The following is a 15,788-nucleotide window of genomic DNA, read 5'->3' as shown; positions in this document are numbered from 1 at the left end:
ATTATTCTGATATTTATTCACATCATGCACTTGCGTTACATTCTTGTGAACCCTAGCAACCACCATAACGAACTCACGCGTTTCAACAATTAAGAAACGCAAGTAGCTTTCGCAATAAAAATAAATATTAAGTAATAGCAATGATTGCTTTGATTTTAAAGTTTAAATTTGGATGGCAACAATAATGTTGCATTATTTCGAAGAATTCATACCTATCGACAGAAATTTTCAGTATGAACCTACTTGTAACGATTTTAATAAATTGTAAATTGGTTTGCCTTATCTTAATGTATGCATTAAAAATATTATAAAACCCGGAAAATTTTCCACACCTCTCCTTGCAGTTTTATGACAATTAGTTGGGATCTAAGCCATAGCAGTTGTAAAATAGTTTGTTGGGAAATTTTTTGGCTTCTTTTGCACCTTTTGCATAAATTGTTCCACGATAATTACCTTAAAGTTGTTCTAGTAGTTTCTTGGTTTCAGATTTGAAGTGGAGTTAACAATTGAATGGAAGAGTTGGAGTCTTCGTAAGAACTATTCCTCCCGACCTTCGATGCAAGTCGTTTTTTTTAAAGTAATCTAGTTAAAAAGAAACACAAATAGTTTTATGAACACGAAGGTCGTTCATGAGTCCTCAGTATCATGGGGGACTGATGTGGCCACCGGACAAACGCTAAATCTAAATTTAGAAACACCACACTCTGTCCTAGCGGGACAAATTTGCACAATTACTAAGGGCCATAAAAGGAATCAGTAGAGCCTGGTGGAGCTAATAGTCAAAAATTGAACCAATCTAGTGGAGACACCGTTAGCCAAATATGCGTTAAATTTGACAATCTAAGGGCCGATTTCTTCACCCTCGCTTAACTTTTAAACCAGATTCACCAAATACGTTTAAACCTGGCTTAAGCGCTAAACGAGGATGAAGAAATCGACCCTAATAGAGAATGATTCTAGCCTACTGGACTACTATAATTAAAATCAATCGGATCAACCCTACAATATTTCACGCGTTTGTTAGCCTAACCAACTAACTAGATGCTCGAATTCCTCAGGTCAAAATGGTATTAAGTAGCGTTAATATTCACAATTCATGAAAACCGTCAACACCCAACTAAGGCGCTGATAAAAAATCGAACAAGGTGTTTTTAAAAACCGATAACGCCAACAAATTTGCATATGGGTCACAAGTAATACCGTCGCCAAACTGCGGTTTTTCAATTCAAACGTCAAATGTTGTAGGGACATTAACTTGATTTGCATCGAATACTGGTGGTGCTGAAATACACGCAAATCGGAAGCTACAAAAGAACCCTAAAATAACGTTTTTCAACGACGATGGGCAGTTGCAAGCCAGGGTGCCAGTTCTGGACCGGAAAAGTAACACGTACCACTTTGCATAAAATTGTTCAACGGATTGTAGGATTGCGAGTAGCAAAACTAAGTGCATGGTAGCAGGGGAAATTTAGGTGTCAAAATGATTTATGTAGTCGAAAATTTATGAACCAGATTGTGTATTGGTGTCGCTTAAAAGGCTGCCACAGAATTTATAAACCTTGGTTTCGCGCTGAAAATATGCCTTCTGCGGCAGCCCACGAAACATGAATATTTCTACCAAAATTCACAACTAATGCAATTTTTTTCTAGTCGAAATACCGCAATACCAACGCGTCAACCTTGTTTGCTGGGCTAAAGCGTTGATGTTGCTGCAAGGTCCCTCGACAGACATCCTCCATAAATATTTTAACATTTCCCTACCCATTCTCGAGATAACCTGCTAGTATATGCGATAAATACCACCTGAACCCTCCTAGCGACACCCAAGGCCCACGACATAGTGAGTTGGTTAATCTATCTTCTGTTTTTCAGGCATCCTTCACCGACAACGGATGGCTCTTCGGTGAGAGCTTTGATGTGTACATACACCAACACCAACTGCACTACACTCTGTTGGCCAACACTCTCAGCTCAAGCGACTTGTATCTGTCCAATGGCTGTTGACTCTTGGGACTGCCGTCAGACGGAGGAATAGCAATTTACCCATCTGGTATAAAATATTTCGACAAGGAAGTCCTCCGTTTGCATATTTACTTATTTTGCCAACATTCATATCCTCTCATGCAGCTAAACTCGCTGACAGTCATCTAGTTGCCTCGAATTAAGAAGAATAAGAATATGTTTCCGAATTTGGTTCATTCGGATTGGACGGTAAAGTAAGAGTTTGGGGACAGCAGTGCTAGTTTGCCACCAGGTATTGAAACCAATTCGCCAGGTACTAAGGACTAGCAAGTGGAAACTTCAGTAGACGAGGATGTGGTAGGCAATGACAAGTTCTGTGCTTTAGGCTGTGTCCTTTGATTTCCTCCTCATGATCGGGGAAACTAATAAGAAGACAGTTCAAAATGAAATGATACATCAACCCATTTCAGCAAAGGTTTGAATTGTACAATATACGCCATAAATAACACGAGCAAAAGAGATAAAAACAATGATGACTTGATATAAGTAAATAAATTGTTTGAACATAATTTTCTCCGGCGGTGCAAAGATCTAGATCATACTTTTGAATAGGGTTCGAATATCGAGGACCATACCAAGGTGTGCCATGAATTCGGTAACAGCCACGTTTTTGCTTTACGAAAACAGGACAATGAACAAAAATCAAGCGTTTTATAATTATGTTCAATTCCCTTCAGTAACGCCCGCATAACGCTTCTATTAATGGAAATATTTGTTTCTGTTTGGTGAACTACAGTCACGGTTTCCGCCATGACACTACCAAATCGATTTTCTGTACGTGAACTAGTTCACAACTTTATGCACATTATTCATAAAACCAAAAGTTTACTCATGATGTTATTCATAGATTAACGAACATTACTTCACAAAATCAAAACATTCTGAATATTTTCTTGTGAACGGAACTTGAAATTTTATTCATGATTCCATTCAATACTCGTAAACTTATTCAAGATTCCCAATGCAGTAGTCATGGTCCGTACTCGTGAAATAGTTCACAAAATTTTCAAATAATATTCATGTATTCGTTAATTATGAAACGCTTGATTTTTGTTCACTGTCCAGTTTTCGTAACGCAAAAGCGTGTTTGTATGGTCCTCGATATTCAGGCCCTATTGAAAAGTATGATCTAGATCTTGGCGCCGCCGGAGAAAATTATGTTCAAACAACTTATTTACTTATATCAAGTCATCGTTGTTTTTATCTCTTTTGCTCGTGTTATGACATTATTTATGGCGCATATTGTACAATCCAAACCTTTGCTGAAATGGGTTGATGCATCATTTCATGATGCCTAGTATAATAGTCAGGACTGACTATGTCTGTCGGTGAAATAAATCACAAAGTTATAAAATATAATTCATGTGTACGTGAACTGGTTCATGATTCCTAATATATTATTCACGATCCAATATCCGTGTTTGCGAAGTAGTTCACAAAATCATGAAATATTTTTCATATATTTGTAAACTGATCCATGATTCCTAGTATAATAGTCACGACTTACATGATTTATGATCTATTATGCGTGCTTGTTATATTTAGAATATATTTCTAATCATTGCAACATGGTAATGTAATTTTCGCTTGAACTCTTTCACAAAATTTGGGGTATTATTCGTGGAATCATTTTTGTTGCAGTTATAGGTACGTATACAGTTAAGACTCGATTTTATCAGTACCCGATTTTATCAGCACCCGATTTTATCAGCTTTTGATTTTATCAGCTTCATATGAAAATTGATAGTTGGTAGTTTGATGACCTCTAGCAGACCAACCAAATTGATTTCAAGTAAATCCTTTCTTGTCTTGAGCATATTTTTCTTGTCTTAGAGATTCAAAAAATTTTTTTTTAAAATTTTGCTCTGTTAGACCCCCTTAAGGTAAGTTTAAGCTAAATAATCAGAAAAGGTTATGAAGCTATGTCTAGGGACTAAAGAAGAATATTCTAAGAACTTCGGTTTCTTGAAAAGATATGTGTCCCGATTTTATCAATGTCCCGGTTTTTTCAGCCTAAAATTCACCAAGGGGCTGATAAAAACAGGTCTTCACTGTATTTGATATAAGAAAACTATTAAGACCTCAAACATCGTTATTAATTGATAAGGTTCAGCGGGGTGCGCGACGTTTGACATAGATCCGTTAGGCATAAGTACGTTAGGCATACATACGTTAGGCATAAGTATATTAGGCATAATGAACGTTGGGCATAATGGACGATTTGCATAATATACGTTAGGCATAATGGACGATAGGCATAATCCATCAAAAAATATAAAAAGAAATCAAAAGGCTTTCGTAATTATAGAGATTTTAATCCTACGCTTGTTTTTGTTTTAGAGTTTTTTTCTATTTTTTCTATGAACGAAATGAAGAAAGTATCCCTTCATTTAAGTGAATAGTATTGGTAGAAGTACATTTCAAGCCTATTATATGTATTACCAACGCAGTTGCATCCAAATATTTAAAAAAGCCAAATAATAAACAATCATTAAGTTTTAAAGCCTACGAAAACCTGCAGTGTTGTGTACAGCATAAGCATTAGGTTACAACAGCGTTATCTCAACCGGAGATGAATTCACCCCAAGGGTACAGCAGATGGTGAATTATGCCAGGTAAATTTTGACTTGTTATCCTAATATAGTTAAGATTCGTTTTTATCAGCCCCTTGGTGAATTTTAAGCTGATAAAACCGGGGCATTGATAAAATCGGGACATATATTTTTCTTTCTTTTTAAGAAACCGAAGCTCTTAAAATATTCTTCTTGAGTCCCTAGATATAGCCTCATAACCTTTCCTAATTATTTAGCTTAAACTCCCCTTAAGGGGGTCTGACAGTGCAAAATTTAAAAAAAAATAAAATTTTTTTTGCATATTTCGGATCTCTAAGATAAGAAAAATGTTCTCAAGAATGGATTTGCTCGAATTCAATTTGGTTCGTCTGCTAGTGCCCATCAAACTACCAACTATCAATTTTCATATGAAGCTGATAAAATTGGGGGTAGCTAAAATCGGAGGCTGATAAAATCGGGTGCCGATAAAATCGGATCGTCGCTGTATTTCCACCGAAATATTGTCTCTATATTATGGAGTCAATAATTCGATGGAAATATTAGAATAACAAGTTGAACTTTACCCGGCATAATTCACAATCTGTCGTACCCCTGGGGACTAATTCACCTCCGGTTGAAAAACACTGGGCTACAGATTTTACGTTTGTGACGATGACTTTTTCGTTTCAGTAACTCGTCGCAGTACACGAATAAGCTCTTCCTCGTATGAAACAGTTTCCGTTGTTCTATTTTTGATGGCCTCAAGAATATAATCATTGAACTTAAAAATATGGAAGATAATCAATATTGAAGCAGCAATATTCGTATATTCGTTGAATGAATAATAAAATGCATAATTCTTTCTTTCATGAGCTGTTCTGTAAGAGAAACATATTTTCTTTTTCAACAATTACACCATAAATGTACACTAATCTAAGTTAATGTGCGTTTTTCATACCCTAATACAAATGAGACCGATGTTAAACAAGAGTTTTGAGGCTACTTTAGTCATGTGAAATGTATCGGTTGTAAGTAGAGAAATTAACGCAAGCTGAGTTTCCATATCCCAAGTATCCGGCTGCTTCTTTTATTTTAGTAAACATTTCTTCTAGTATTTATGGCAGTATAAAATGTTGATCGAGTTTGATCACTTTCCAGAGTAATTCTACAACATCTACAAAGTTCAATCATTTACACTTTTACCATTCGGGGTCATCACTGCCAAGCTGTTATTTCTTTGAAGTGATACTTCAAGATGGTAATTTATACCTAACGTCCATTATGCCAATCGTCCATTATGCCAATCGTCCATTGTACCTAACGTCCATTATGCCTAAAGTATATTATGTCTAACGTGCATTATGCCTAACGTTTTTATGCCTAATGTACGTTTGCCAAACGTCCGTATGCCTATGCCTAATGGGGTACACCCGGTTCAGGGCGATGTCTTGGCAAAAAACGAAAACTACGAAGATCACTACAAATCGTGTTCGTGATGTAGTTAACAGAATAAAACTGTTGTATCATGAACATGAGTCACACTACTCCACGTATCAAACTCGAAAGTATGCTCTAGAATAATATATCACGATAACGTGAACACAACTTCGAAATCGTGACTGAAATCTCGAACATAAATAACACAACTCATGACATAAATGTCAAAATTCGTAACTAAGATCCAGAAATCAAAAACTTAAATAAATATAAATCTTTACTCGTGGGTCGAATATCACGACAACGTGAACAGAAATTACGAAAATCATGACAAAGTTTCTGAAATCATGAACATAAATCACCTTACTCGTGATTAAAGTATCAGTAATCGCGAAAAGGATCCTGAAATCATGAACATAAATCCCGCCCGTCTGATAGAAAAATCGCGATAAAGTAGATAGTGTTAGAAATGCTTAGTTCTTCGATTTGTTTGGCACGCGATCACTAGCTTAGACCGTGATTTGTCTGATATAAGGGCCTTGATTGTAGCCTGACTATTGGAGCAGAAGCTTCTAACCTTGCCGGACAAGCTCTTTTGAAGAGCCGACTGTACCCCGCACATAATGGCGAAAGTTTCTGCTTGAAATACAGTACAGTATCTACCTAGAGACTGAGACTGCCTCAATCTCATTTCACGGCTGTAGATACCAGTACCAGTGTAACAGGCCACTTGCGTGTGTTGTTGTTTCTCGATATAGCCAGACAATCACTTCTCTCTAGTAGGAATCTTCACATGGAATGTCCTGTAAGGAAAACTACTTTTGAGTGTAACATTGCTGGGAGAAAGAATACCTGCACGCCATGTAACCATTCGTGCAGTCTGTGTACATATGGTAGTGCTTTTTGTTTGATGGTATGTGTAGCTCAACGCCATGAGCACCATTTTTTGCAGATGGTTTGGCTTTGACTGGACCAGGGGCGGCGAAACACTTTATGCCCGAGTGGGTAGAAAGCATAGGGTGTGGGGTCTATTAGTAAGGATTTTTTTCCCTTTTCACAATACACACGCTTACTTTACATTCACATTAAATCATGTTCGTTTATGCAAATGGAATTGTGGTACATCGATGTTTTCAAATGTGTGTAGTGCGAGATACTTGGTTTACACATCTAAATTTTTTGAAATGGTTCAAAATTTTGAGTGGGTAGTTACCCACTCGGTTATTTTAGAGTGGGTAGCACTACCCATACTACCCACGCTTTCCACCGGCCCTGGACTGGACCATCATCACCTCTCTCATCTGCCACCACGCAAGGCATCCATGTGACAATATCGGACGTACAATTGTCGTGTAAATCCCATAGATGTATTTAGGTTTGAATTCATCTCCACTGCTCGAAGGTCATGAAAGCATTCTTCACTTTGAACTCAATGTGGGCAGACCAATTAAGTTTGGAATCCAATATAACTCCAACGTACTTGACTTGATCTGCGCACAGTAGCTCAGAATCAAAGAACTGCAAGGGAAGAACCCCGGTTGTTATTGGCTTCTTATTGAAAAAAATCATTGAAGTTTTGTGTGGATTAACTGATCATTTAACTTGTCGACACAATTGTTCGACAGTTCTCAATGCTTAAGTCAAAGGTTGTTCCGATGTAGTAGGTGATAATCATCACCATACCCGTAGTTTGGAAATCCAAGCTCATTGAGTTTCCTCAACAAACCGTCGGCAGCCAGGTTCCAAAGTAAATGTGATAGAACGCCACCCTGAGGACACCCGAAAATACTCAATTTCCTTATCTTTGCCTGTCTCAGTTACGAGCAAAGAATGCGGCTACTAAGCATTGCGTTTATCCAACCCGAGATACATGCAGATACCCGATGACCGATGTTAGAAAATAACAAATCCCTCATGCAGCAGCACGGGAGCGATGCCATTTTTTCCTGGAGATTTGAATGAAGCGAAGCTGTCAAGTCCCACGAGTACGAATCACCAGAATGTTTATTGTAACCACGACGTCATCCAAGTCGTCTAGTTGACTAATAGTTGGAATATATCCATTAAATTTAGCCCCCAAGTTTTCCAAAAGAGGTCCAAGTTTTAGATGTAGAACTACGATATGTTATCACATTGAAGGTGACATCAAAATGATCGAAAAACATATATTTATGATCGGATAGAGACGGTTTGGTTTCATTTGGAACCTGCCAATTTCCCAGCTGATGCGAAATTTTCTCAGAACAAAGCGTTTTGTCTAACACCTCATCTCTCCTAGACCTCGGTCGGTTTCCCATAATCAGAATATGGAGATTTGTACTACTTATGCACTCCATCAGTTCAGAGCCCCTCATATTGATGTCTTAGCTACCCCAAATGATGTGATGAGCATTTGCATCACTGCCGATAATGAGCGGAAGCCCATTTCTATTACAATATGATACAACGCTTTTAAAATCATCAGAAAGAGATGACTCGGTATGATATGGTTTGCGGTAGACATACTGAACAATGTATCCGTTATGAGACTCGCATCCTTATTTGCAAGAATGTAAGCACAAGGCATTTCACTTGGATTAGTCACGCCTGTTTTGTTGTAAGCAATGAAAGCAGGGGCGACATTATGGAACCATTTCGAATCGACTTTTTCATACAAGCTTGCATACAATAAACCTTTCGGTTCGAGATGCGCAATGCCACCCCAGTGTTAAGTAATTTTCCAATATAGAAGTTTCCTTTATGAAAGTACGGTTCTTGATCGAATCCTCTGGAAGCTCTGCCTACCTGCGGAAGTCGAGATGGTTTCGTAGTTGCTGTGCTTTATGCTGGAGATTGATTTGTGCTATTCTAATTATTGTTGAGTAGAAAACTTGCTGCTCAGTCCAAAAAAATGTCTGCTCGATTGGTCAATCAACTGGCGGACGCGTGTTCTCTTACAATACCTATTCTAAGATTCTAAAAAGAATAAATTGTTAACTACCACCGTTTTATAACGGAATAAGAAAAAAATGTTGCATAACCAAGGTAATCATTTTTAAGGATAACACTATTGATGAATCACCTTATATAAATAAGTGATAAGGGACACGGACGGTGATAGCTAACCATCGCCGTTTTCCGAATAAGTTCTTACACACCACCGAGATATTCGCTACGGCACAATGCTGACTATAGTCACAGTACAACATGAACTCGTTAAGAGTGCATCTGAGAAAATTCTTAATTTGAAGATAAATTGAATAACTTCGACTGATTTTCATGATTGAAGAATCGTTGGATGCGCAATCGAATGTTTTTTCAACTTATCAACTTATTGAGTCAACGCACAGAGGAGTAACTAGAACAAATTCCTGGTCAATAACCAAAATATTTTTTTTCGATTTTTTGTTTCGTTATATATTTTTTACATACATAGAAGCATACTATATAACGTGGCAAAATTATGAATATATTTTCATTATATATCCAGCAATATCGCTTTCTAGTGATGATGACTGTATTAAATAAGACAATATTATTACAAAAGTAGTTGAACACAACCATTTGTATAACTTCAGCCTAAAACTAACTGAAAAAAGTGGTGTTGCTGTGTAACTCTAAAAAACATGTTTTTTCAACATTTTATTCCAAACTAGAATGATAAAAAAGTTATATTAAACGGCTAGATCCGGCAAAGATGCTGAAGCAGTATCACAAAAGAAAATTCCAGCTATCCAAAAAACATAAAAACTCTTCCGGACTTCTCCGATCCACAAATTCCAAGCGATTTGAAAATTTTGAAATTTTTACTAATTTGGGGAACACCGAAATGCTGTAGGGCCAAATAGTATGTTTGTAAAAATGTATCTTTACGAATACGTGCACAGACGTCCCTTTCCCTCTTCCTTTTCCGCTGATCATTTATTTATGCAACTAGAAAAACAAATGTATTGACAAAGAGCTCCTCGAGATAACTAGTATTCGATATAGGATATAGAAAATTGACCTCTGCACTGATAGGTGGATAGATGCCAAATCGTTCCAAAAACTAGTTATTGTCTATTTTTTGTTTATATTAACGCATAATAACAGGAATAGCAGCACTAAATAATTTTGGCCAGGATTCGACCTCAGTTACTCCTCTGTGCAACGTAGTGTTGTGTATATAGAAATTTATCGAAGTATTATAAATATCATCATGCGACTAAGTCTGAAAGCAGAAATCTAATTAAACATTCCTTTCAGATTATAGATGAAAATGTGCGAATCATACGTAGATAACAGTGTTTGCAATGTAAAACAAAATTGACAATCAATTGGGAATCTCTGGATGAATCCAAAGCTGCATTCTCATGTTCAAATATGTAACGGTAATTAAAGCCTTAAACGAACTGAAAACATTGGATGCCACCGGACTACATCAGCCAGACATCTAATTCTCGCGTATAGGGAACACCTAGTTATGCACTATCAGTAAGTGAAGTGAAGATGTACTTACCCTGAACTCGCCACCGCTTCCGTTGTCTAGCTCCAGGACGTAACCCTGCACGAACGAGTGGTTAGGTGGCTGCCACGCAACAGTTACCGAGTTGTTTTCTGCGGAACAATCTTCTGGAATGATGATTGGTGCCAGGGGAACTGTAGAGAGAGTCCAGGCGAGGCGATGATATTCGATGGATTAGTTCCAGTTGGCAACGGCATCCATTTCCAGTACACCACGGGGATAAAAACATTCGACGATGTGGAAGTAAACGAAAATCCGGTAGCCGGGAAAGTAAAAATGAATAATTTGAATTAATAATAGCGCTGCTTTTGGCACTGGACGCATAATGTCAGTAAAAAAAGTTCACTTTTATAATAGGCAATAAAAAATTAAAGTGATCAACGTTTAATAAATCACCAACTTTGAACAGATACTGTTTGCCATGTTCGTTTCCAGCGGATCCTATGCGATTGGTCAAGTACTATGCAAAGGATGTATCAACGCACAATAGTTTGTACTAAACTTCCGCTACTATGCAAAAGATTTATCCCCATAACTTATAATATTCAGCGTAAAAGTAAATGTCAACTCACAGAAACCACACTTAAAATAGCTACAATTGAGTAACGGTAATGCAAATAAAATATTATAGTGCAGGTATATTTGAAAATATTTGCAGTTTATTAATCCCACAAGCATGATTAATGATCATATCGACTTTTATTATTTGTAATATCAGTAATACGAATTTGGAAAGTACATAGCCACTCACAATTCGTTACTCACGATAGTCCGTTTCTGTGGAAGCGGAGGGATTGATTGGAACGACCATAAGAATCATGGGGAAAGAAAATATATTTTCCTAAGTCTTGTCGCGTTTTTGGGAATGGAAATGTATATACATATATCATTTTCCAGTGACGCGTGAAACTTTATCGTCTCCTTCACAAAAAACTGTTTCCAAACTGCTGAAATTGAGACACAGCAGTGTGCTGTCTCACTAGCGTGTCCTCGCTCACAAACTTTGCCTGCTGTGCCAGCTTGAGAAAACAATTTAACGCCTCGAAGTTATGGTGCTTGAGTGGCTGATCAAATTTAGGTTAGTCCCTATCTGTCGCTATCTGTAGCATTTCCGGAAAATCATCTCAACGGCGCCGGATAAGCACCACTTGAAGCATAATCTGCTCCCAATTGGAGCTCATTTTCCACCTCGTTTGGTGGCCCGTGTTTGAACCAAACATGTGCGAATGCGAATGTAGTGGTGAATGAAGGAGACGCATGATCCCTTGATGCGAAATGATGGTACGAATAGGGCAACAGAAGCGACTGTATCGTATCGAGTGAAAAAATAGCAAAATAAATCATCGTTCTCGAAGGAAACAAGTCTCGCTACCGAATTGTACGGGAGATGCTTGAGAGGCAACATAAGAGGGGAAAGAAAGAAAACGACATATAAATAAACACCGGTGTGCAACAGAAAATATCGATCTACGAACGTGTTATTCGCAATTTTATTCGTTGGCATTATCTTGTCATCGTTTCTCACCTGCTGGCAGCCGTTCTTCTCCTTCCTTAGCAGCTGCATGGAAAAATAATTGCAATTTTATTTATGTGCAAAATCGAATGTATCCACGGTAGGTATATCTAAATCGTGAGTATTACTGATAGAAACGGAGTGCTATTGACTGTAGCACTAGAATAAGTAGACGCCAGTCAGTGCTAGTCTGCTCTACGTGATACTGACGAGACGAGCTATCGAGCCCTGTCTGGTTGATTAACATTCAAGAGTTGATGTTGTTATAAGTAGTATCGCTGGCAGCATAGATAATGTTATTGTTGTACACATACTTCATGCGACAGACACCAAGCTAATTAATTTGCTCCGTTTTCTTTTTGTATGTAGCCTTTTACCAAGCCATCGAGTTCCTAGTGCCGAAGGGCACTGTAATTTAAATAAAGCATAATTAGCAAAAAAAATACTGTCCAGTCAGGACAAACAAAAAAGGTTCTAATGAAACTTACTCACTGTCCAAAAGACTGCGAGAAATGAAAAGGCAAGAAGATTGTGTTAGCATCTGAAAATAAAATTTCAATCGCGTTACACATCTGTTGATCTTCGCGACTCAACTACGAATATAACGAATCACAAAACAAGAATACCTTTCATATAATTTTGCTTCTCAATATTGGACACTCGTCGCTGTTGTGCTATCTTATGACAAACGCCATTTTGGGGTAAACTGAGTTAGATATGCCACATTACTTGTCAAAAAAATCTCTACAAAGTGGCGTTTTCAGAATTTTGACATTCTGCTTGGTTACTGAGATATAGCGAGAAACGTGCTGAGAAATTTTTAATTTTTTGCTTCAAATGACTGTGTCTGGGGATTGGCTCAAGTTATCTTGATGTATAAGGTGTTTTTATGAGTAAAACTATCTGTGAAACACAATGGCATAATCATTTTCAAAAGAAAAATACGCAAATTGTGAGAAAAATACAGTTTCAGTTTTCAACTGGAAATATAGCATATTTGGCAACACTGTAATAAAAAATAACTATCTCTTCTACATTCCCTGACTCATTTCCTTCAAAATGCATCTCACTGGTTGTTTATATACCAAATGAAGCCAAAGATATGAATAAAAGTTAATAATTGATGATTTTTTTCTATGGAAAATTTTCCATGCACGATTATGACACGCCATACAAATTTTGTCATCAATACACGCTTATGACACTGGTGAGTGCGACTTTTGTTTACATTTATAGTAAAAACTCGCAACATAGACAACCGATCTTCGTAATATTTGAGAGATTAATACAGAATAGATAGAAGCATTAATTGTCTTTTTTGAATTGTTTGTACCATTTATAGGTTTCAAGAAATTCAATCTTAAACTTTAAAAATCGTTTTTCTCGAAATGTGCAAAATGGCGCTTGTCATAAGATAGCACAACAGCGACGCACTATTATGGTAGTTTTAGAAAGTACTTTTTATTAAATTATACATTGTTTGAGCTAATCAGGGCCTGCCGGTGTAACACTTTTTGATCGGGTGGGTAGTAAGATAAGATTTGATGGGGGTGGTGGAAGTCTACGTATTTCTAAAAAATTGCGACATTTTCGCACCATACACGCTTGCATTGCAAACACACAAAATCACTCGCAATGCATTTGTACGAATGGAATTGTCATAACCGAGTAAGATCGCGATCGAAAAGATTACATTTTTGTTTTGCTCTGGTTCGACTGTTCACGATGTGATAAAAGTCAAACATCGCCTGTTTAAGTGAAAATCTTCCTGGATAATAGTTGGTGGCTACTTGGGCACACCCTTTGTTAATGGGCTATATGACTAACGGCTCAGCGAAAATGTATTTGTTGATTATACTACAAATGTTTCTCAGCTAAGTACAAATTTCTACCTTCTTTTAAATTTCGTTGCATAAATTTCCGGTTCCCTCCGATAAAACCTTCTTTCCGCGGGAAGTGAATATCGCATAGTAGTGTTTGCTAATAGGAAGGCATATCCGATGACCGCCATCCCATCAGTCTCTATGGAAAAAATAATGCCGAAAGTCTCCGTTTGGATAAAAATTATATTCATCTAATACAACCGGTCCCTAAACGGTCTACTTCCGGATAAGCCATTTAACATGAGCAATACATTACGAGATCTGGCTAAACAATACTTGGCCGTGACCGATATTGCCATGGTCCGACCAGATGAACATAGGGTATCTGTGAGCGATCTTGAACAGGTTAATGTGGATTGCTCGCAGCGAGAATTTCACGAAAAAGTATCTTGTATACATGCCCGTCCGGGAAGTAGAGATTGATGGTGCAGTCTCCGACATGGACCTTAATTGCGAAAATGTATGAGGTTGGCTCCTTCAAGAACCTTTTTTTTGAACAGTTAGTGAAAATTATGGATTGCAATCAACTGCGTTCAGCGAAAATCGAAGGGTATAAGAAAACAACTTATTTTACATCAACCTCACTACGAGCCTTTCGTCGCATCTGCACTTCCAAACTTCGACCTTTTGAACTGTGCTCTTCTACTTGTTCACATTTTTGTACCGCAGGGTACGAACTTGCCGTCGTTTCAAAAAATTGGGTCATGCGGCTACCCATCGTAGAAACAAGGAATGGTTTAGAAAATGTGGTGAGTAAATGGCATCCCACATCAAATTGCATCACGGAAAAAACGCTATAATAAATAACCCGGCGTCACACGAAAAGCAACGTCTTGAATTGATTTTGCGCAAGCACCTGGAAAATCCTCAACCCTTTTCATCGGGACATCGGAAAACAACTCGGAATCGTGTAATGAAGAAAAAGTGGGTTTTCGCACAGAAAAAGCTACAGGTTGATGTTGGGCAGAACGTAATGAGTGGAGTTAAGCGTAAGGTGCGAGTGTACGGTTATGGTATGGAAGTTAAATGAACTGAATATGCCAAAAGCTTACTAATCGGTTATATTTTATTGTCTGAATGTTTGAAAAAGATCGATCCACTAGGTAATTTTCCACAGCGTTTTTTCCGTTATGCATAATTTTATGTGGAATACCCTTTATCGTGCACATGATTCTTGCAACGGAGATGCTGAAAAGTCTTCCGACTGTGGTGAGGCTTTGTATGATCTCTCGACACATCCAGCGTTCAATCCCATTGAAGGAACATTTTCTAATGCGTCTATAAATTTTTGAAAGAGGAAAATCATTTCATCTCCTAAGATTCCTCGTAAAGGACTGAGGGTGTCTCTTCATGGGGTTCTAATATAATAACTCGTGCTGTTACAAAACCGAAGTAAGTGGCTCCTGGCCTCGAAAATCTTATAAACTAGCAAGAATTTCGATATGAGAAATCAAAAGGTGCAAGTGACCCAACATTTAAACCAGAGATACAACTTAGTATTGGACAGGTAGAATTGATATTTTTGAACCGATATTAAAATGTTTCAACAATGTAAACACTTTAGAAGCAGTTTTCTACTAAATGACCCTCCTTGAGCAATCGTATCCTACGATGGATAATCCATCGAGCTAACCCACAGATTCTTTAAAACATTTAATAAAAAACCTGTTTTAATCCACCTGGCGGTGCAATTATGCCTTTCTCAATCATGAACACGAGAATGTTAACGTTGTTTATATTCATTAAAAGCTTTCAAATGCATATATTAGAGTCTACTTTCTACTTCTGCCGCATTCAGACGTACATTCGAGCCAAATAAACAACAGGCCTCTCGATCTAGTGTGCATTGTCTCGAGAACAAAGGAAACATCGGATTATTCTTGTCATCATGAGTAAAG

General features: G+C 37.6%; 1 protein-coding gene across 3 annotated transcripts in view; it reads right to left on the bottom strand.

The window, feature by feature from the left end:
- Positions 1–15,788, bottom strand: part of LOC131682556 (E3 ubiquitin-protein ligase TRIM9) — a 280,613-nt gene that overhangs the window by 21,925 nt on the left and 242,900 nt on the right. For 2 of the 3 annotated variants that reach the window (XM_058964125.1, XM_058964126.1), the window contains exons 6-7: positions 12,020–12,052; positions 10,489–10,628 (exon numbers count right to left, since the gene is read on the bottom strand). In XM_058964125.1, the coding sequence (XP_058820108.1) occupies positions 10,489–10,628; positions 12,020–12,052 (173 nt within the window). The remainder of the gene's footprint in view (positions 1–10,488; positions 10,629–12,019; positions 12,053–15,788) is intronic. The other variant, XM_058964127.1, reaches the window with a different exon arrangement.

This window comes from Topomyia yanbarensis, chromosome 2, assembly GCF_030247195.1.
Source record: "Topomyia yanbarensis strain Yona2022 chromosome 2, ASM3024719v1, whole genome shotgun sequence".
NCBI lineage: Eukaryota > Metazoa > Arthropoda > Insecta > Diptera > Culicidae > Topomyia > Topomyia yanbarensis.
Note: the sequence above shows the minus strand (reverse complement) of the source record. Positions and strands in the feature narration are given on the sequence as shown.